Below are 22,333 nucleotides of genomic sequence, written 5' to 3' on the forward strand. Positions count from 1 at the left end.
GGTGTCGGTCAACTTTTTTATTTTTTAAAGCAATAGAGCTGAACCACAACCTAATGAAAACAATATTGGGATTCTCCTTTGAACAGCCCGCGGTTTTGGGAGGATTTTGTGTTGTGTATAATGCTGTTATATAGCTATATATTATTTATAAATGAACAATAGGTATGCTAAAAAAAAGTATACAGACATTTTTTGAAATCGATCAAAATGTCCCTGTTGCTAAAAACGTGGAGTGCAATTGTTCACGGACATCACTGTAAAAACGCTATGATGCACAGCACGGTCGTGTTCCCTCGGATTTGCACTAGCAAGCTTTCTTGCAAACTATGCCAACCGGAATTGAGGTAATTTCATCCACCATTGTCAATGCAGCTTAACTCTTCAGGCGTGACCAACATAAATCCTCAACATGACAAACCACAGACGCACGAACATGGTCTAGCCTCAAGTGACCAACCTTCTGTACCACCTTGTCATCGTGTATGGAAGACATTGTTTTATTTAGCTCAGACGCCAGTGGACATAGACATCCTGTAAAAGTATTTCAAAGGAACATTCGGCAGCCTAAGTGCCTGTGATAGCACAAACACATGCACTCAAACTAGAGACAACCCAGGAGATTGTGTTGTGGTATCAGATGACCCAGAACCAGTTTGCTGTACCTTATTCTACATCTCAACAACAGGGTTGTTCCTGGGTCAGCCGTGACATGGAGGTTGTCAGGAGGCCTGGTTGTCTGGTTATTCCTTAAAACCAAATATGCTGTTCCTTTCCTGATGTAGTTTGGGTTACTGAAAAAAACAACATTGAGACTAGCTAGGTTATAGATCACCAGTTTCTATAATGCACTACTTTAACACAGAAGTCCTCGTATAGAGCTCAGCAGTCTCTGTACCAGGACCTGATTTGGATCTGGGAAACTGGGTGCAGTTAGGAAAACCAGCAGATCAGACCTTGTCATAGAGCATACCAATGGGGCAGGTTTTTCAAATGCTATCCCCCTTATTCATGTAAATGATTGGTCTATTCTATTTATACATTCCATTCTATCAGATTGGTAAAATCATGGTAGATACACTTAATATTTGAAAAAGCAGGTTGTTGAATTCATCCCTTCCCAAACAGCGACACTGTCTCAACTAATGTACGACCATCTCGGATTGCGGTGTGTTTTTCCAAACATATTCACAGGCGTAGGACTGGACACTCACTGATCAGCCTTAGTTTTGCAGGAGCCCCATTCAACTGGGGAGTCACAAAAGCATGAACCCTAGTGAAGGCAAACAGACATATGCCGAGAAGAAGTGGTCTGTAATGGAAACCAGCATACTTTTTTACTATAATTCCGCAATAAAAAAATATTAAAAAAATAGTTTTTTAAACTTTATTATTGAGAAAGGTACAGTTAGGAATGCGTTCAACATTTAACATGCCAAAGGGGAAAATGATGAGGTTGGTCAACAGCACGGCTGATTAATGTGATGAGAAAGGTGAACTAAAGCGCCACTCCCCCATCAGCCTCAATACTTCTTATTCTGGGTATAACAGGATATAAGGTGTTTGTTCCACATGGACTCCCGTTTCTTGCTTTGCTCCTGGGCACTACCTATGAGAGAGAGAGAGAACTTTAGAGAGAATGTGACTAGGCTGCAGTATTGTACATAAGCTGTTGTCCTCTAGTGGTGAAGGGTAGAATTAACAGTGAACAGCTCCTACTCATTTTGTAGCCCTGTTTCCTGAGCCTGTCGTGTTTCGCATGTCCATTCAGAGCCAGTCTCTGAGACAAAGAGGCTCCTCTCCTGAATGGGGACAAACATTTCATTCAATGATCACAACTGATAAAAAAAAGAAAAAAAGATTAAAGTACAAACTGTAACTTGGCCACTCAAAAACAGTCATTGTATTCTAGGGCTGCGACTAACTATTCTCATTTTTTATTACTCCCTTGATTAATCGGATATAAAAAAGTTCCTCAGTAATGTGTTGTGTTAGATTTGCATTTAGGATGAAAAGTATAAAAATTTTACATATTTTTACCAATAATACAGTAGTCAGAATGCTTTGTATTCCTTATACAGTTAATAGGATTCAATTCACACACCATTGAGATCAGTGTTTCCCAATCTTTTTCAATTACTGTACCACCAACAGAATTTTGCCTTGGTCTGAAAACTGCTGAAGTACCCCCATATTAATTTTACTAGTACGCCTACGGTGTCATGAGTGTTCTAAAGTTGTGGATAGGCCAAGTACCCTTAGGGGTCCTCGTCCCCCTGGTTGGGAACCACTGATTTAGATAATTTGACATTTCATTACAGATAAGTTGAATGCGAAAACTTGTTTTCAGGCACTGTGACCAAATACACAAGACCAAGAAAACAAACACCTGTCAACAAACATCTCAAAACCAAAGTAGCAAAAAAAATTACACAATATCAACACATCGGCACCCTTCTGGAGTATTCTAAGTCACTGGGTTTGTGGCAAGTGATCTTTGTTTACCAAGTTAATTCTCAGAGGTAAGTTACAGGTGCCTAAACACTGCTGAATAGGGTTTGACAACAACAGAGTTTTGAGAACATTCTGATCAGTGCCACTGTCATGATGGTGATAATCAAACCCCTGTCTGAGGTTATCAGAATGTCTGTTAATAGTCAACTGAGTTATCCAGCCTGTGGAACAGTGGTCACAAGAAGACACTCCGATAACATCGAACAACAGCTAAAGATCTACAAGCCGACCAGAATCACAGATGATTCAGCCTGCACCAACCCTGACACTATACCAACCACCAGGTTCAGATGTTAGGAAGCCCAGGGAGACCCCAGTGCTGAGAGACAAGTGAGCCTGTCTGAACTTCTCAAAAAACAATATAAAAATATCTAAATCCATCTGTGAAACTGGCCAATGGACCAAGGAAACAAAACTAGAGCTCTTCAGGAAAGTAGATCAGCACTAGGTTTAGAGACAACCACATCAAGCAGTTAAATGTAAGGGACGTTTGAGAATCCTGTAGCGTTGCCATGCTGCCTCTGGTACTGGGGTACTTGAATGTGTAAAAGGCATAATTAATTTAACAGATTATGAAGGTATTTGAGCCGATTGTTCAACCAATATCCATAAACCGTCTCGGTCAAACTTTGAGTCTTCCAGCAAGACAAAAACCACAAAGCAAACCCATGCTGAGAGTTAACAAATCAGCCGTTAAAATCGCTCTGGTGTGGGTCAAGTGCCAGTAGGAGTGCCGGACACTTCCTGATGGTAATAAGTTACTAGGACCAATCATTTTTGTCCATGCCCTTTGTTTCCTTTCTGAAAAATTAATTAAGGTTTCAGTAAATAAGTTCTGTCACTGTAAAAAAGTAAATGATAAAAAAGGTGATGAATTAAATGTTAAAATAATTTCCCATTTCCATTAAAAAGAAAATAGTGCAGTATAGTTTGTGTTTCAGAATGAACCAATACCTCATAGCTCCCATCTTTCCCTTCTCCATGAAGAGCTCCGCCCTGGGTATGTCCCCCTCTCCTTGAGTGTAGAGCCGTGCATACAGTGTCCTGTTCCCCACCATGTCTCTGAACCAGGATACTGACAACTGGCTCCAGCTACACCCGTCTACTGGGTTCACCTACAGGACATGTAACATGTTTGACCAATAAAGGGGTGTGGGGTATATTTAAAGTGCCTTTGGAAAGAATTCCGACACCTTCACTTTCTGCACGTTTTGTGTTATAAACGTACATTTACAATTAATTTAATATATTTTTGCCCATCAATCTATACACCATGCATTATAATAACAAAGAGAAAAACATTTCGAAATTTGTGCCAATTCATACAATTTAAAAAAAAGAATACATCTCACATGCACACAAGTATTCAGACCCTTTGCCATCACACTCCAAATTGAGCTTGGATGCACCAGGTGTTCTTGGATCATCATCGAGAATTTGATTGGACGTGATTTAAAAACACAAACATCTATAAGGTCCTACACGTCACAAAGCATGTAGAAGCAAACAAGATAGAATTGTGTCAAAGCATAGATCTGAAAATGGTAATAAAAGTAGCCAAAGTATTCAGTTCTCAGAAGCAGAGTGGGTTCCATCAGTGAAAAGGAAGACCACCAAGACTCTTTCTACTGCCATCTAAGTAACCGAGCAAGGGTCTTGGTAAAGGTGACAAAGAACCCAGTGGCTTTAGGGTCACTCTGCAGAGATGGGAGAACCTGCCAAAAGAACAAGCATCTTTGTAGGACTCCATTAATCAGATCATTAGGATTGAGTGGCTAAACAGAAGCCACTCCTGAGTAAAATATTTTACATGCCATTTGAATGAGTATGAGAGCATGAGGAAAAATACTCACTGGTCTGATGAGACCACAATCAAACTATCACATTTAAATGACAAGCAATGTCCAACGAAAACAAGGTTCTTCTCATTACTTGGCTAACACCACCCCTACGGTAAAGCATGGTGGTGGGAGCGTCCTGATATGGGGATGCTTTTCAGCGGCAGGGACTGGGAGACTGGTCAGTATTTAAGGGAAGGATGAATAGAGCAAAATCCCAGCCAAAGCCCAGACTTGAACCTCTTTTAACATTTGCGGGGAGACCTGAACATCATAGTTCACAGATGCCCCCCATCCAAACTGAAAGAATTTGAGAGGATCTGTAAGGAGGAATGGGATGGAGAAACTGCCAAAATCCAGGTATGCAAAGCCGATAGCGGAATACCATAGATGAATCACTGCCAAAGACGCTTTTACAAAGTACTAAATAAAGGGTCTGTATACATAGGTACATTTGATTTCTGTTTTTTATTTTCATCCCACAGAATTAGTGAATTGCCCTTCCCTATCCTAGTAATGCAAAAAAACTATACTGAAATTCATTTGGCAGCTCACCAAATAACTACTTTGGATTAATAAAACATTTTAAATATTATCCAACTTAGTCACACTGAGTAAATGACTAGTTTGGTGTGTTAAGCAGTAACCACGGAGTAACAAATATTACCATAACGGGGTACCACTCACATTAGCCAGAGCAACCTGTATGGACTGTAGAGGGAGTGATGTCATTGCAGCACTAAGTTTCTTGATGTTCCGTAGAGAAACACAGGAAGTGTCTCCATAGTCCAGCCTCCTCACCTCCACCTGAACAGCGTTGTCTGACACAAACACAATCCCAAACCTGTAAATACCAACTTTTTGGGAGACACAGTCCATGATGACGCTTTGCTGATGGATCCCTGCGAGAGGGTAAATTTCAGTGAGTGGCAAAGGGTTAAAACCATAAACTTCAGGACCTACTCGCACTTTGATGATTCAATATTGCTATTAGATATAGTAACACACAAAAACAAAGCACTTAGCATTTATGTATACATACAAGACAGGCTGCACTCAAATAACTTTACATAGGTCTGGCCTCATCCTGAACACTGTTGTTTAACGTGGAGACATGACAACCTTCTGTTAGACGACCAGTCAGACGCTATTCTGTCCTCGAGGGATGGAGGAGGAACCGGTCAGTGTGACTCTATACTGTCCTCTAGTGATGAAGGAGGAACCGGTCAGTGTGACGCTATACTGTCCTCTAGTGATGGAGGAGGAACCGGTCAGTGTGACGCTATACTGTCCTCTAGTGATGGAGGAGGAACCGGTCAGTCTGACGCTATACTGTCCTCTAGTGATGGAGGAGGAACCGGTCAGTCTGACGCTATACTGTCCTCTAGTGATGGAGGAGGAACCGTTCAGTCTGACGCTATACTGTCCTCTAGTGATGGAGGAGGAACCGTTCAGTCTGACGCTATACTGTCCTGCATTGATGGAGGAGGTACTGGTCAGTCTGAATGCATCTCAACTTCTCTAGGTACATTTGATGAAAAATTGACATAGGGACCTCTGAGCTCTAGTCTCTGGGTGTTCATGCATACAAAATTGAGCTGTCTGGTAACCAAAGTCAAAGCCCTTTGATCAGGATTTACAAACGTTGGCGGTGACAGACAATTCTCCTCCGGGTAAAGCTTTAAACGCTACACCCTATACTTTCCAACAGTAATATTGCCTAACCACCCCATCCCCCACAAGTGAACACCGTTTGTGGAAGAATGCGAGCAGACTAGTTGTCACATGTTTCAAACCGTATTAAAAAACAAAACAAACAAACATACTGGACACCGTACCTCCACTCATGCCACATATCTTGGAAACCTCTGCCCGACACCACCTCCCTTGTTGGGGGAACCAGGCCATGACGTAGGTCCCGATGTCCGGAATACACTTCAGCTCCGCTAAACTACTGCCGTCTTCCAGACTGCTACAACAACAGAGACAGATGGTGGAGTGAAGACTTGGATCCATTCTTCTTTTCCCCTGGGGGGATCCCAGTGTAAAACTACTTACAGGGTACTCTGAATAAGTATATATGGTGCCATTTGAAACTCACTCAGCATCGAGACGCTCCAGCTTGAGGTCGGCATCAGCATGTTGGACACAGAAGTTCCCAGGATGCACCACGTGACTGACAGTCACCGCCATCTCCTCAAACTTACGGATCTGGAACTCTGGAATCACTCCCAGCTGGTGGCCGGGGCTAATGAACGAACCGTCCTGGCTGTTCTGACAGGCTTTCTTGATGTCTTCCGGAACATTCTCAATCACATCTCCGTCCGTGTTCTGTAGGCTGTGGTTGGATGGGGCGGTCTGATGGAGGCTCAAATTAGAGATTTCTACAAGACTCTGAAAGCGGGAACCAGCAGCATCCATCTTGCTCTGGGTGGTGTTGATGACGTCGGAGGAAGGAATGCTCTGCGTAGCCTCCGTCAAGATGTCGCCTATGTCCCAGAGCTCAGTCTCTGTTGCGATTATACAACTGTATAGGAGAAAGCCTCCGGACTCTGCACGCTTCACTGTGAAGACAGGGGCCTGGAACGAGAGGTCAGGAGAGGTCAACCTTGCACTGTTGTATACAGACATCACATTACAGACTCAACGTCATACCTACACATTGTTTCAGTTGTTTGTCGGCACACTTAGAGGACAGCTCATTCAAGATGCCGCCATTGGTTGCTAGAACATTCTCGTCAGTTTCCATGAGGGGTACAGAGGTTGTCGCCAAGGTGGTAGATGTGGAACCAGAGGTGGTGTGCTGGCAGTAGCTGGTTCGGTCAAAGGAAGCAGTATACTCCATAATTGTATCTTTCTTGCCTTTGATTCGCAGGAAGTGCATCAGCTGGGAGGAAGTCTGCTTCTGGTGCTGCAGTCTGATGAAATCCCTTCCAGGATTTTGTTGGGGTGCTGCCAAAGCTGTCTTCTGGGTAGCTGGCTTATTCCTGACTCCTGGAAGGAGCTCACTTGGAGCAGGTAGGCATAGATTGGTAGTTCTGAGTGCTCTATTAGAGATGTGAGTGACATCATCTTTAAACTGAGTGGCTTGAACCTCGGCTGTATTTGGCTGATGGGTATTCACTTTGCAGATCTTCTCTTGTTCGTTTTGGATCAGGCCCTGATTGGCTTGTTTGTATTGGGTCAGGTCGTAATTGACTGAGCTGACAATTGGGCTTGGGGCCAACTCTGCTTGTTTATTGAGACTGGAGAATGAGGAGATGCTGCATATGAAGACATCTTTCTGGAAGTTGGCATCTTCAAAACAGGAGGAGGATGAAATTCTGAGCTGCTGCAGGGACAGCGTCTTTACTGCCTTGGTGATGGAGCCAGCCATGAGGACATTCTGGAGCATGGGCCCAAACTTCAGCACCTGAGGCCATATCATGAATCTTTTCTCTCTGAACAGCCTTGGTTGGGACAGGCTGTCCAGTTGTCTTGTGGACATGGAGAATTTGAATTGTACATCTGTTGGCCAACAAAAAATATCCATAAAAAAGACAGGCCTTATCCCACATTGGCCCAACCCTTCTAATAATCACCTCAATCCTTAATATGGTAAGTGGTAGTTTTGCCATGTCGGTTAATCTCAATCACAACATTGATCTTCTAGTGCACAGGCAGGAAAATGTATTTAGGAGTGGACCATAATTTAGTGGTATAACTAATCAAGCGGTTTCAATATGCTTTTTTTGGCAGTCATAATTCCATAACAATCACTCAGTCAAACTTACCCGTTTTCAGGCTTCTGAATACAAACGACATTTTCTCAATAGCATAGCATTTAGCGTCCAAAGCCCTGATCAGGTGGTCACAGTTAAACACATCGGGATGACGTGGCTGACTCAGGAAGTGGTGGACCTCCACATTGGCCTAAATTAAGTCATAAATGGTGTTAGAACATTTTATAAAAAAATATAGCTAACTATATGGTTCATTTACCTCACCTTAATAGCTAGCTAAAGTAAGAATTGTTTAAATAATAACAACAAAATGTATTTATATGGCGAGCAGTGTGACAGGAATCACAAATCTCAGGGCGTGTGGAGGAAACATGTCTCGCTCCTCGACTATCGCAAATTTGCAGTGGAGTTTGACTGTGTTCAATTGCCAAGAGAGCACAAATGATCAATGGTGTGTGGGCTAACTTAACCCTCCAGTAACCCCTCCAAGCTAGCGTCGAATCAGGTCCGAAATCAATGTTGTATTTTCCCACCTGTGATTACTCTCCAGGAAGTACGTGAATGGAATAGAAAGACGCTCTCTTTGAATTTTCATAAAAAAATCAAAGGTTTTAATTACAAATTTTGTCGGTCGAGAAAGTGGGCTATAGTACAAAGTGTTGTGATACACCGCGACCAATTTGTAAACTGTGTTCGCAGAAACGTGTTGCTAACCCGATATTTAACCTACACGCGAGGTGACATTTTCAAACACTTGGCGCCAACAAGTTTCCAGCAACCATAACTGTACCATGTTTCATTATTTGACTAGAACAAGATGCAAATTACCTGTTGGGTGAACTGGCGCAGTTCTCTCTCCAGTGTGGTCATGGCGTTGTCCAATACAAGTAGCTTGTACATTAGAACTATTTTGGTGATATTGAGGTGGTTGGGAAGACACGCAGGACTCGGCTGCTGCATGATTGTGACTCAATATCTCGACTCTAAACAGAATTTATTGGTGTTAAAGCAGAGTAGTTTGACATAGCACATAGTTACGTGTATCTTTTCGGGATTTAATGGCGGTGTAACCCAGTCATACAGCATAAAATAACACCGTTGTGCTCATGGTATTTTGCTCCTTCTTCAGCTTCTAAATTGCGTTTTCTTGTGATTACCACATGGACTGGCGATGGCCCGGTTAAATGCGTTCAGTTTTCAAAGCCATGCCGAGTAAACACGTACTTTAGTAACTCAACTCAAACATTTCCAATCAAAGCCTGACTTGATTGGAAAACATCGCAACCAAAAACCATGGCGTTGACTACCGCTATATTGCCGAATACGACAAATGTGCAGGGGAAGACATCAGATTTGCAAAAAGTATTAAAGGCTTCAGTCACTGGATTCAATTCACGACGTACCAGGTAATCTCGTTTTGACCTTAACCCTTTGCACACATTTAGGTTTTAGATTGGGAAAATTATTCCAGTTATGTTCTTGGGTTATCTGGGATCATTATGTATAAAGGATTTTTAGGAGTAGTCCGCACCAACACTGCCACAAGGGTACTATAACACAAGGAAAACTCTTTCATATCACAATATGACACAAACAGTGGGGAGAACAAGTATTTGATAACCTGCAAAATCGGCAGTGTTTCCTACTTACAAAGCATGTAGAGGTCTGTAATTTTGAATGATTTTTTTTATAATTAATTAGCATTTTATTGCATGACATAAGCATTTGATTACCTACAAACCAGTAAGAATTCCGGCTCTCACAGACCTGTTAGTTTTTCTTTAAGAAGCCTTCCTGTTCTCCACTCTACCTGTATTAACTACACCTGTTTGAACTCATTACCTGTATAAAAGACACCTGTCCACACACTCAATCAAACAGACTCCAATCTCTCCACAATGGCCAAGACCAGAAAGCTGTGTAAGGACATCAGGGATAAAATTGTAGACCTGCAAAAGGCTGGGATGGGCTACAGGACAATAGGAAAGCAGCTTGGTGAGAAGGCAACAACTGTTGGTGCAATTATTAGAAAATGGAAGAAGTTCAAGATGACTGTCAATCTCTCTCGGTCTGGGGCTCCATGCAAGATCTCACCTCGTGGGTGAGTGAGGGTGAGTAAGGGTGAGTAAGGTGAGGGATCAGCCCAGAACTGCACGGCAGGACCTGGTCAATGACCTGAAGATAGCTGGGACCACAGTCTCAAAGAAAACCATTACTAACACACTACGCCTTCATGGATTAAAATCCTGCTGCGCACCCAAGGTCCCCCTGCTCAAGCCAGCACATGTCCAGGCCTGTCTGAAGTTTGCCAATGACCATCTGGATGATCCAGAGGAGGAATGGGAGAAGGTAATGTGTTTTTTTTAGCTTTTTGGTCTAAACTCCACTCCATGTTTGGAGGAAGAAGGATGAGTACAACACCAAGAACACCATCCCAACCGTGAATCATGGAGGTGGAGACCTCATTCTTTGGGGATGCTTTTCTGCTAAGGGGACAGGATGACTGCACTGTATTGAGGGGAGAATGGATGGGGCCATGTATCACGAGATCTTGGCCAACAACCTCCTTCCCTCAGTAAGAGCACTGAAGATGGGTCGTGGCTGGGTTTTCCAGCATGACAATGACCCAAAACACACAGCCAGGGCAACTAAGGAGTGGCTCCGTAAGAAGCATCTCAAGGTCCTGGAGTGGCCTAGCCAGTCTCCAGACCTGAACCCAATAGAAAATCTTTGGAGGGAGCTGAAAGCCCGTATTGCCCAGTGACAGCCCTGAAACCTGAAATATCTGGAGAAGGTCTGTATTTAGGAGTGGGCCAAAATTCCTGCTCCAGTGTGTGCAAACCTGGTGAAGAACTACAGGAAACGTATGATCTCTGTAATTGCAAACAAAGGTTTCTGTACCAAATATTAAGTTCTGCTTTTCTGATGTATCAAATACTTATGTCATGCAATAAAATGCTAATTAATTACTTAAATCTTACAATGTGATTTTCTGGATTTTTATTTTGATTCCGTCACTCGCAGTTGAGTACCTATGATAAAAATTACAGACTTATTTATGCTTTGTAAGTGGGAAAACCTGCAAAAAAGGCAGTGTATGAAATACTTGTTCTCCCCACTGCATTAAGAATGCCTTTCAGAATTGCCATTTATACCCCAATAACTATTTATCTCACTTGTAACATACACTATACTTAATTCTTGTTTATGCCCTCCTATTTGCCTCCATTGCACATTTAGATTTGCCATCTGTGCTGCATTTGCCTTCATTGCACATCTATACATTCCACTTGTAACCTACATATACTTAATACATTTTCTGCCCTCTTCTATTTGCACTTCTGGTTAGAGGCAAACTGCATTTTGTTGTACTTTACCTGTACTTGTTCAATGTCAATAAAGTTGAATCCAATCTAATCTAAAATATGAGATTGGGTTTGAGGCAGTGAGTCCATGCCTTTTCTTCTCTGTGTAGTCTTGGGTGAGCCAACCACTTGGATGGCCTCTTTCGCTCCAAGTCCTTGCTGCTCTTGCACAGACCCTGTGCAATGTGAGATATGAAGGCATACTATACAGCTTCATGTTCTTGTTCATATTCATGTAGAGGACTCTGCATTTCATACAAAAACCACCAAAATAAAACCAGCTCAGAATCCATGAAAGTAGATCTAAGAAAATGAAGGAATGGCCCTAACAGCCTGATTAGAATCATTACTTCCTCCATAGAATAATTGAATGTCTATTTTCTGTGAATATCCATTCATATGGTGACAATGCTATAATATTACGTGTTCTACATGGAGCATGATTTGATCCATGAAAAGTAGCCCTTGCTGCATAACATTGCCCTGAGGCAAAACAAAGAAACTGAATTTCTGACTGTATTAAAAACTACATCTTGCCAAAACCTATTGAACATTCTTCTCTGGACATTCATACACACATGCATTTTTTATTTACATATATTAATTTAGACATGCTAAACATTCAATTGATCTTACCTGTTGATCATACCATGTCCCCACAAGGTTGCTCTACACAGAAGGATGTCCCGCCTCCAAATGATGTGTGATGGACTCTCCCAAATATCATTGGATTAATCTTGAACATGTTTACAAGCATTGTGATTGGTTGAAATCATTTTTGAAAATGCAATGAGGGTATGTGGTTTAAAAACGTTTTGTGCTGGCTGACAGCAACAGTGTGCAGTAGATGGATAACTGCAGTATATCAGTTCTGTCTAATCTGTAATTGCAAAAAGTTCTATAGTCTGACATAAAAGTACATGTAATCAAAACTCTTTTGGGCTCTGCAAAAGCATGTTCATCGTCAACTGGGGCATGTGTATAATCTCTATGGACTCTACTTGACATCCAGGGGTTGAATTTGTTTCTCAATATCAACAAAATAAGCTTAGTTCACCACATCTGTCATTACAACGTACGTCCTATACGCTCAATCTCATTCAGCTACTGGTTGGACCAGTGTACTGACTTTGGCAGGCGTAGCATCCACCTGGTGTCATAGGTCCAAAGAAGTGCCTGATTAGAGGTTTGCAATTAATTTTTTTTTTGTGGAACTGGTTTCGAGTTCCAGATTAAAATATCACTGAGTCTAGTGCATGGGTCTCTCATCAGAGATTGCAGAGGAAGTTTTTTTTTTCCTTTGTTGCATGTCAAGTAGACCTAGGAAGAAGAAATGTTATTTGATTCTATATCGAACTTAAAAGATAAAAAAAACAAATTGAAACATGTCAAATTTTAGATAAAATCTGTGGTAACAGAATACCTTGTGTAGAATAACTGTGCTTTCCTGTATTTATGTTAGAATCATGTTTCCTTTTTTTTTATGCCCCTGTACTCCTTATTTATATTGTTATATGTTTCTTATTTAAAAAAATACGAATATTTTATGTTTAAAACTGTGCAAACATGGTGTATTTGTGAAATGGGACTGTAAATTTGTTGCAAATTTCTAATTATGTTGATGAATTCTAACTGCGCTGAAATGGCGCAGTTTGAAAACTTTTTGTGTTTGCCATGAATTTACAGAGATGTGAACCGCTACAAGGCCTTCAGCTTCCACTAAATTGTGTACTGTGTTCATTTAAATGAATGAATGACCTTGGTTGCAGAGTGACAGAGTAAAAAGTTATATTAAAAACCAGATGTGTCAAATGTACTGCGTTACGACGGTAGTCATTCATTGTCAAAGGTAGTTGTGCGTTGCATGATGTTGCATGATGTGGCACACCAGTGCAATTGGTGTGCCACATCATGCGTTTGACATTTTCTTATAACTCTTATACACTCACCTAAAGGATTATTAGGAACACCTGTTCAATTTCTCATTAATGCAATTATCTAATCAACCAATCACATAACCTAAGACCTAAGACACTTGAGCAACTAGAAGCCTGTATTAGACAAGAATGGGACAACATTCCTATTCATAAACTTGAGCAACTTGTCTCCTCAGTCCCCAGACGTTTGCAGTCTGTTATAAAAAGAAGAGGGGATGCCACACAGTGGTAAACATGACCTTGTCCCAACTTTTTTGAGATGTGTTGATGCCATGAAATTTAAAATCAACTTATTTTTCCCTTAGAGTGATACATTTTCTCAGTTTAAACATTTGATATGTCATCTATGTTGTATTCTGAATAACATATTGAAATTTGAAACTTCCACATTGCATTCTGTTTTTATTCACAATTGTACAGTGTCCGAACTTTTTTGGAATTGGGTTTGCCCGGTGTCCACCAAATGCGTCAACTTAGCGTGCGTTATTATTATTTTTTGATATCCTTTATGTATTTTTTTTGTACTTGGCACACATGTTTTTGCCAGGTAATACAGTTGAAAGCATGGAGGAGAAGATTTTGCAGTCTTTAGAGGACCTGCTTTATACAACCGAAGTGCATAATTTGCTATCGAGACATCAACGCCAAATATTCTGCTTGGAGCTGGATTGGTCAGTTGACTGTAATACTATAATTAGCTGTGGAAAATAGGTGCTGGTGATTCAAGTAAGCTAGAATGGAATGGTTAGCATTGTACAGTTGTTTGTTACAAAGCTAGCTAAACGATTTATTTGCAGGACTAAATTGCAGAGCTTGAAGGGTGTCACACGTGTTGGATTTCTTTGACTTCTGCCCGTGCAAAATCAGAAATAGCAGTAGATTATCTATTGAAGAAGATGCTGGTGTGTTGCTTTCAGATGTATTGCACTTAAAGTGCAAAACATTTACTTGAAACGTTAATTTCAGAGCTCAACATTAACAGTTTTGGCCAATGGCCCAGTGGGTTTGAAACTAACTGTCCCCAAAAAATGTTTACTGTCCCTCCAAAAGTTGTAATTTATCAGCATTACAACATATAAACAAATAATTCTGTTATTGAACATGTTTAATCATTTATGAAATGCAGTCTGGATATATAAAACATATTTTTATATTTCTTTCATCAATAAAAAGATAAGTCAACGTAACATTTTACTTTTAATCAAAACACTAACTCATTCAACACTAAATCATTCAACACTAACTCAGCAAACTGTTGGTCAATCTTAGTTACTAGGTATGCGGTTGTTGTATGTTGTGCAATCACCCAGTGGGCATCTGCACTTAAATTCATGAACGGTCAAGAGCCCTGAAGACAGATTGTCAGCCACCGCTGGGGTGTCATACAGACCAGGTGCTGTTTGTTATTGGTGTTGCTGGTCTGGGATTGTTTGCAAAAGTTGTCAGTGGCTTAAGAGCTGTAGCCTCCTCCAACAAAAACTAATGATACATTTTTTTTTGTCAAAATTGTGTATTATTTTTGTGTATTAAGTTTTAGTAAGAAGCTAGTGGATCTGGTTAGCTTTAAAATGTCAGCATTGTTAACCCTCAAAACATGCTTTAGAATGCAGGAAAATAAGCCTATATTGAAGCTGTGTAGGATACTATGTAGGATATGCCCTATGAAAAACACATTGATTTTGCCAGCGTTAATGTTACACAATTAAAGAACCTGTGTCGCAATAAACTTTCTTCAAATAAACTATTGATATCTGCACTGTTATCAATACTGTCAACATAAATAAAATGAATATTATTATTTGCCAAAGGTTCAGTTCTGGTATCTTTGGGCTATGTTTCTGTGAACAGTGCCGTGAATGGTTACGCAGATAGTCAGTTTCTTGCATGCCATTGGACCTGCTTATGGTGCACATGGCCCGATCCAGGTCTGGGATATCCACACTTGCTTTGTTTAGGGCTGTAAGCCATTTAGAGTCACAGCATTTGAAAGGGTTGCCACTGACATATATCATATCAAGATGCAAGGACAAGCGATCTAACATGGAAACATTTATAGATGTTAGAGAGTTGTTTCTTACATCAAGTTCCGCCAAAGGCGAACAGCCAATGACAGTTGGGAGGACGTCTATATCATTCCCTGACATGTTTAGTTGTCGTAATGCTTCCAGACAAGGCAGAGACAGGTCAGAGGTCATCATGTTATTACCACTTATACTCAGTGACTGTAAACTACTCTGCAACCCTTCTAGAGCATCTCTAGCAAAGTTCATATCTATGTTACTGGCAAGGTTGAGTGAAACTAGTGGGGTTTTTTGGAATGTGTTCTGGAAGATTGTTTTGATACCGTTGTCTTGGAGATCTAGATGTCTCAAAGACTTAATGTTCCAGAAGGAAACACATGAGGAAGACACGTCCTCTCTCCATATCTCAGATGTTCCCAGTTCATCTGATGGCCCACAAGGCCTCACAGAGTTCTCCCTCAGGTTCAATGTCTCTATGCTTGGTAGTGCTTTCAGGAAGGACCGGGACAGTTGTTGAAGACCGTTGTTTTTCAGGTTTAAAAAGCGTAGGGATGGAAAGATCCAGGAAGGTTGGTGGTAATCTCCAACATGACCACCTCCATACTTCGTTGTATTATAGCTGAGGTCCGTTAGACAATTGTTGCTGAAGTTCAGTGTGGATAGGGAAGTGAGTTGGCTTAGAATCTCTGCAGGAAAATAACTGAAATGGTTACTACTGAGGTCCATGTAAATCAATGGCATCAGTCTCCAGTTGGAATATACATTGTTGTTTTCTACAGCATCGTTCAACTTCTCATCATCAGCTGTGGCAACTTCCATAGCCCCCACTTTGTTGTTTTGTAGATGGAGGTATCTCAGTCGGTTGGTCTTAGGAACAATTGGGAAGTAAATCATGTTGTTGTAGCTCAGATCTAAGGTCTCCAGACTGTATGGTTGTCCATCTTCATGAGTGACAAAGAACTCAATGGAATTCCTGCTTAGGTTTAAGTGTTTTACCTGATGGAGCTTAAAATCGCAGATGTAGATTAGATTATTTTTGGCCAAGTTCAACGTTTCAAGTTTTTTCAAAGGCTCAAATGTCCCAACCTCTATCACTGTGATCAGATTGTTTTCGATGTGAATGTGTCTCAAGTTCCGGGTCTCCATGAACTGCTTTGGTGCAAGTCGCATTAAAATGTTACCTGTGAGGTTTAGATGTTCTAGAACAGATTTGTTATGAAGGCAGAGTTCTGCTGCATTATCATCCAGCCCATTCACAGAAATGTCCAACCTCCTCAGTCTGTTTAGTGACGTAAGAGCTTGGCTGTTTTTGTTCACGTTGTGGCTCAACATGTTCCTAGCCAAGTTTAGCTCTTGAAGCTGGGCCATGTCTCTGAAAGCCCCTACATAAATGGTCTCCAGCTTGTTGTAGCTGAGATCTAGGGTCTTTAAGGATGGCAGACCTAGATCCTGGCTGTTTATAGATCTGATTACGTTTTTGGATAGATCCAGATATCTTAGCCTCACATCCAGTCCCTTTGGAACTGATGACAGGTTGTGTCTGCTCCAAGAAGACATAGCCTTGGGATGACAAAGAGAAAAATATTTTCAAAATCTTTCAACACCATCCATAAAGTGTTTTATAGGGTATATAAATTAAATTAATCCAGCAGACATTTACTTTCCATTCTTGAAGTGACAGTGTCTGACTAGTTTTCAGCAGACCAATCACTCAGTATAATACAGTAACACCTGACAATAGTGTGACAATACAGCGAGTGCCAGTACAAAGTAGATGTACAGACACAAGTGGGGGTAAGGTTATTAGGTAACAAAACACATAATAAACAGTTGCAGAAGTGTAGATAATGTGCACAGGGCTGCGTGTAACGGCAGTGTGTGTGTCTACAGTGGATATAAAAAGTCTACACACCCCTGTTAAAATAACAGGTTTTTGTGATGTAAAATAAAGAGACAAAGATAAATCATTTCAGAACTTTTCCCACTTTTAATGTGAAGAATTCAGATTGAAAAACAAACTGAGATCTTTGAGGGGGAAAAATAGAAAAATAATGAAAAACAAACAGATCTTCGAGGGGGAAAAATAGAAAAATAAAAACCTTACAATAACCTGGTTGCATAAGTGTGCACACCAATAACTTGAGATGTGGCTGTGTTCAGAATTAACCAATTACATTCAAACTCATGTTAAATAGAAGTCATTTCACACCTGCCATCATTTAAAGTGACTCTGATTAATCACAAATAAAGTTCAGCTGTTGTAGTAGGATTTTCCTGAAATGTTCTTATTTGCATCTCAGAGCAAAAGCCATGGTCCGCAGAAATATTCCAAAGCATCAGAGCGATCTCATTGTTGAAAGATATCAGTCAGGAGAAGGGTACAAAATAATTTCCAAAGCATAAAATATCTTCCACGGAACACAGTGAAGACAGACATCATCAAGTGGAGAAAATATGGCACAACAGAGACATTACCAAGAACTGGACGTCCCTCCAAAATTGATGAAAAGACGAGAAGAAAAGTGGTCAGGGAGGCTTCCAAGAGGCCTACAGCAACATTCAAGGAACTGCAGGAATCTCTGGCAAGTACTGGCTGTGTGCTACATGTGACAACAATCTCTCGTATTCTTCATATGAATGGACTATGGGGTAGGGTGGCAAGACAGAAGCCTTTTCTTACAAAGAAAAACATCAAGTCCGTCTGAAGTTTGCAAAAACAAACATCAAGTCCCCCAAAGGCATGTGGGAAAATGTGTTATGGTCTGATGAAACCAAGGTTGAACTTTTTGGCCATAATTCCAAAAGGTATGTTTGGCGCAAAAACAACACTGCACATCACCCAAAAAACACCATACCCACAGTGAAGCATGGTGGTGGCAGCATCATGCTTTGGGGCAGTTTTTCTTCAGCTGGAACTGGTGCCTTAGTCAGGGTAGAGGGAATTATGAACAGTTCCAAATGCCAGGCAATTTTGGCACAAAACCTTCAGGCATCCGTTAGTAAGCTTAAGATAAAGTTCACCTTTCAGCACGACAACGAACCAAAGCACACATCCAAATCCACAAAAGCATGGCATCACCAGAGGAAGATTAATGTTTTGCAATGGCCCAGCCAGAGCCCAGACCTGAATCCAATTGAAGAGGGCTGTGCACAGGAAATATCCTCGCAATCTGACAGATTGGGAGCGCTTTTGCGAAGAAGAGTGGGCAAATATTGCCACATCAAGATGTGCAATGCTAATAGACTCCTACCCAAAAAGACTGGTTGCTAAAATAAAATCAAAAGGTGCTTCAACAAAGTATTAGTTTAAGGGTGTGCACACTTATGCAACCAGGTTATTGTGAGTTTTCTATTGTTCCCCCTCAAAGATTTAGGTTGTTTTTTAATTGAATTGTTCACGTTATAGGTCACATTAAAGGTGGAAAATGTTCTGACATTTGTTCTTTGTCTCATCTCTTTACATCACAAGAACCTGGCATTTTAACAGGGGTGTTTAAACTTTTTAGATCCACTGTATATGTAATGTGTAGTGTACAGTGGCTCTCAAAAGTATAATTTTATCATGTTACAAAATGACATCCAAATGGGTATTATCAGGGTTTTCATTCCCATAGCACGATGCTGCCACGCTTCACCATACGGAGAGTGTTCTCACGATGATGTGGGCTGTAAGGCTAATTGCGTGCACAAGGAATGTACTGTGGTGGTAGGACTCACCATAAAACGTGTTCTAACCTAAAACTTCATTCTCTGCATTCAATTCTGAAGACAAAAATTTTTCGGACAGCCTTACAAAAAATATAGCATACATTTTTTTCCCCCTTCAAATAGCAGGAGTTTGTACATTTGAAAAAACAATTGCCTAGCTACACGGCGTTCAGCACTGTTTCCTTCATTGACCAAATAGTCTAGGCATATGTTCACTTGCTTGTCTACACAGGCTCCCTGGAAGGGGTTGTACGTGGCTACGCAAGACTGGCTCTGCTCGGATTTGGAATTAGTTGTGATACGAGAGCAAAGCAGGAAGTTAACACAGCTTGAGTGGTACATATTTACGATTGTAATAGTGGAAATAACTAAGAATTTTTGCATTGACATGCCTTGATCTCAAAGAAAAGAGATGGTTGTGTAGTTTAATATGGCAAGTTTTAAAGGATCTATTTTGCTTTGTCCAACCAGTATATGTCCTGTACGCACAACTAGAATGCCTAATAAATCATCAGTCTGGATGATGCCTTACCAGTAAAAATTATCAGAACATTGCAACAAAACATCCAACAAAATAAAATATTACTTTATTATTGGACTTTACTGTGCTCCGTGGGATGTACAATGCTTTGAAAATGATATTATATTCTAGCCCTGATGGGTGTTTTAAAGAACATTGGGCCTCATTCACTATCCATTCTGAAAAAGAAATTACTTCTTACGACCCACTTATGCAGTTTCAACGAAGATTCTGACATTCACCAATGTTTTCTTTCTTGGGATTTGTTCTTAGGTAAGAACAGAATCTATGCACACTCAATTGCACACTTACGCACATTTGAGTGCTGACTGTTTGTGCCAGATAATTAGTTATTGCGTATTCTTCAATTCTACTGTTTTATAATATACAGGATTGCAATTACAATAATATTTCATTTATAATATATTTTTTATTATTATAAAATTAATAATTAACATTATTCTTCTGTGTTTGGCAATATGGATTTTGGGCCTCGAGATTTAAGATTTTTTTTTACTTCCTTAATTTTCTAACCTTACCCCAAACCTTAACCCTAACCTTAACCCCTGTACTGTGATACCGAACCTTAACCGCTGTACTGTGATACCTAACCTTAACCTTAACCCCTGTACTGTGATACCTAACCTTAACCCTAATCCTTAACCTCAGTGCTGTGATACCTAACGTTAACTGTAACGTTAAAATCTATTCATTATATAGTGTAATGACCTTGGCAAGGCAATTACTTTTCCATACTAATCTGTTGTCCAAGAGTGGGTAGGACACCCGTCTGCAGAGCTGAAAATTGCTGATTCAAAACACAGCTTTGATGTTTTGTGCAAATTCTTAATGTATGATATGTTTTCATAGCGTTCGTAAAATATCATATTTTTTCGTACCGTAGATAACATATGATAAATGTGTTTATCGGTCGTTACATATGTTACATTTTAGCCTATTTGTAATGTATTACACATTTTGGTATTACATTGTAATGAAACCTATAGTAACATATACGAAATCAGGTGCCACAGTTTTACGTAAAATACTCTACGTATTTCAATGAGACCAGGTTGCCCAGGGACGGGTTTTCAACCAGAAATCATGTGAAAGACCTTGATTGCACACAGGAGGACTCCATTAGACTAACTGACTTCTAAGGACAATTGGCTGTGCTACAGCTAATTCAGGTGTCATTGCAAAGGGGGTGAAAACATGTAATCAGTTATTCTGTTACATTTTTGTAAATAATGTTTAATATTGTTTTTTGTGTTTATCAGGGGCAAATGCTATTGGTTAAATACATTTTTATTACATCTTGTAACACAATAAAATGTGGAAATGTCCAAGGGAGTTCAATACTTTCGAGAGCCACAGTATATGTTTGTGCTGTGTTCATGTGTGTAAACTGTTAAACTGAAGTGTTGAGATAATGATTATCTTATGTGTTTGACCACCTGGGCTTATACCGGTCAAGGTCTCCTTCAAAACTGTGAGTTACATAGCATGCATACAAATCACCTCATGCCTTCACCCACTGATTCAATGTACAGGCATATTTTCTCTATCCATATCATTTTATTTGTATTCCTTGTTTTTTATTAGGGTTTTTTGTATCACTGTTTATACTGTATAGTGTTACTTATTCTTTTGGAAAAGGACCAATTAGCTTTTAACTTTTGGTCTAGATCAGGGATACTCAACTCTTACCCTACAAGGTCTGGAGCCTGCTTGTTTAACTGCACTCACCGGAAGTCCTAGGTTTAAATAAGCTCCCTGATTAGAGAGTTGCAATGAAAACATTTTGTGGATCTGGCTTTGAGGTCCAGAGCTGAGTTCTAGATGTTTTTCTGATTGCTAAGCTAAAGTTTTTAGATCTCACAAAAAGTTAATAGTGGTTCAAAACATCACCTCCATTAAATCTGTTGACATACTTTTTAAGCAGAAAGGCATTAGGAGGTGCGGTACACAGCCAGTATGCTGTTAGGCTGTGATTGTAGATTTTGTGTTAGAATAGGCTAAATAAGAGGGAATGGCCACACTTTCACATTTTAAAACATGCCATTTCTGACTCCTCTCCTACCCAGAAGACCTTGCTCAAAAAGTAGCCAATCAGAAAAGTTACGGTCAGATCACAGTTATCACATTCCAGTCCCACACTAGATAGGAATGTCTTCTAAATGACAAACTGGCATTCATACCATGAACACCCGAATTGCCTTGAAGTGTTAACATTATCATAATTTCTGTGGTTTATTGCTTTCTGCCAATCAGCATTCAGGATTTGAACCATGTGGTTTATAATAGAGAGGTTATAACATTTCTTCCATCTTACCTGTGGATCATCATTGAACCATCCTGTAAGAGTGTTGAGCTGTGAGAAGCTGGTAGAAGGGGAGCACAACAGCAGTAGTAGCAGTAGTGATCTGATGGCTCTACCCGTAGGTCCAATCATTGTCCTGTCTCTGTCCTGACCACACAATGCTGGGCTACATGTCTCTTCTTCCCGACCATAGCCATGCACAGACATTTATAGCAGCTGTTCTTAAAAAAAATAGAAACGGGGGGGAAAAGGCTGTCAACGTAAGATATGCTTTGTGGAGTTTGTTTACCCAGCCAATCCATTAGTCATGACATGTGGGTACACCACAGAGACTCATCTACCAGTCTGAAAATGGATAGATATTGGACATGCTACTGACAAGTTTGTT

At 40.4% G+C, this 22,333-nt stretch overlaps 2 protein-coding genes across 12 annotated transcripts; both read right to left on the reverse strand.

Annotated features, from left to right (window-relative positions):
• Positions 1-1,370: 1,370 nt before the first annotated feature.
• LOC105026157 lies at positions 1,371-12,109 on the reverse strand. 11 transcript variants are annotated; one of them, XM_020045707.3, is made up of 10 exons: positions 11,449-12,109; positions 8,900-9,054; positions 8,123-8,261; positions 7,009-7,856; positions 6,451-6,929; positions 6,188-6,321; positions 5,037-5,170; positions 3,466-3,626; positions 1,717-1,799; positions 1,371-1,606 (listed from the first exon to the last, which is right to left on the reverse strand). In XM_020045707.3, exons 2-10 carry the CDS (start codon positions 9,029-9,031, stop codon positions 1,521-1,523), a joined length of 2,196 nt encoding a protein of 731 aa, XP_019901266.2. In that variant the 5' UTR covers positions 9,032-9,054; positions 11,449-12,109; the 3' UTR covers positions 1,371-1,520. The 11 variants fall into 11 exon arrangements, with proteins under 11 accessions (XP_019901266.2, XP_010895728.2, XP_019901267.2 ...); XM_010897426.4 differs by lacking the exon at positions 11,449-12,109 and adding an exon at positions 9,839-9,863; XM_020045708.2 differs by lacking the exon at positions 11,449-12,109 and adding an exon at positions 9,805-9,836.
• A 2,448-nt stretch (positions 12,110-14,557) lies between these two features.
• Positions 14,558-22,109, reverse strand: LOC105026156 (transforming growth factor beta activator LRRC32-like). Its single transcript, XM_010897421.4, has 2 exons — positions 21,958-22,109; positions 14,558-16,954 (listed from the first exon to the last, which is right to left on the reverse strand). Exons 1-2 carry the CDS (start codon positions 22,075-22,077, stop codon positions 15,068-15,070), a joined length of 2,007 nt encoding a protein of 668 aa, XP_010895723.1. The 5' UTR covers positions 22,078-22,109; the 3' UTR covers positions 14,558-15,067.
• Positions 22,110-22,333: the final 224 nt, after the last annotated feature.

Source organism: Esox lucius, chromosome 4, assembly GCF_011004845.1.
Source record: "Esox lucius isolate fEsoLuc1 chromosome 4, fEsoLuc1.pri, whole genome shotgun sequence".
Classification (NCBI taxonomy): domain Eukaryota; kingdom Metazoa; phylum Chordata; class Actinopteri; order Esociformes; family Esocidae; genus Esox; species Esox lucius.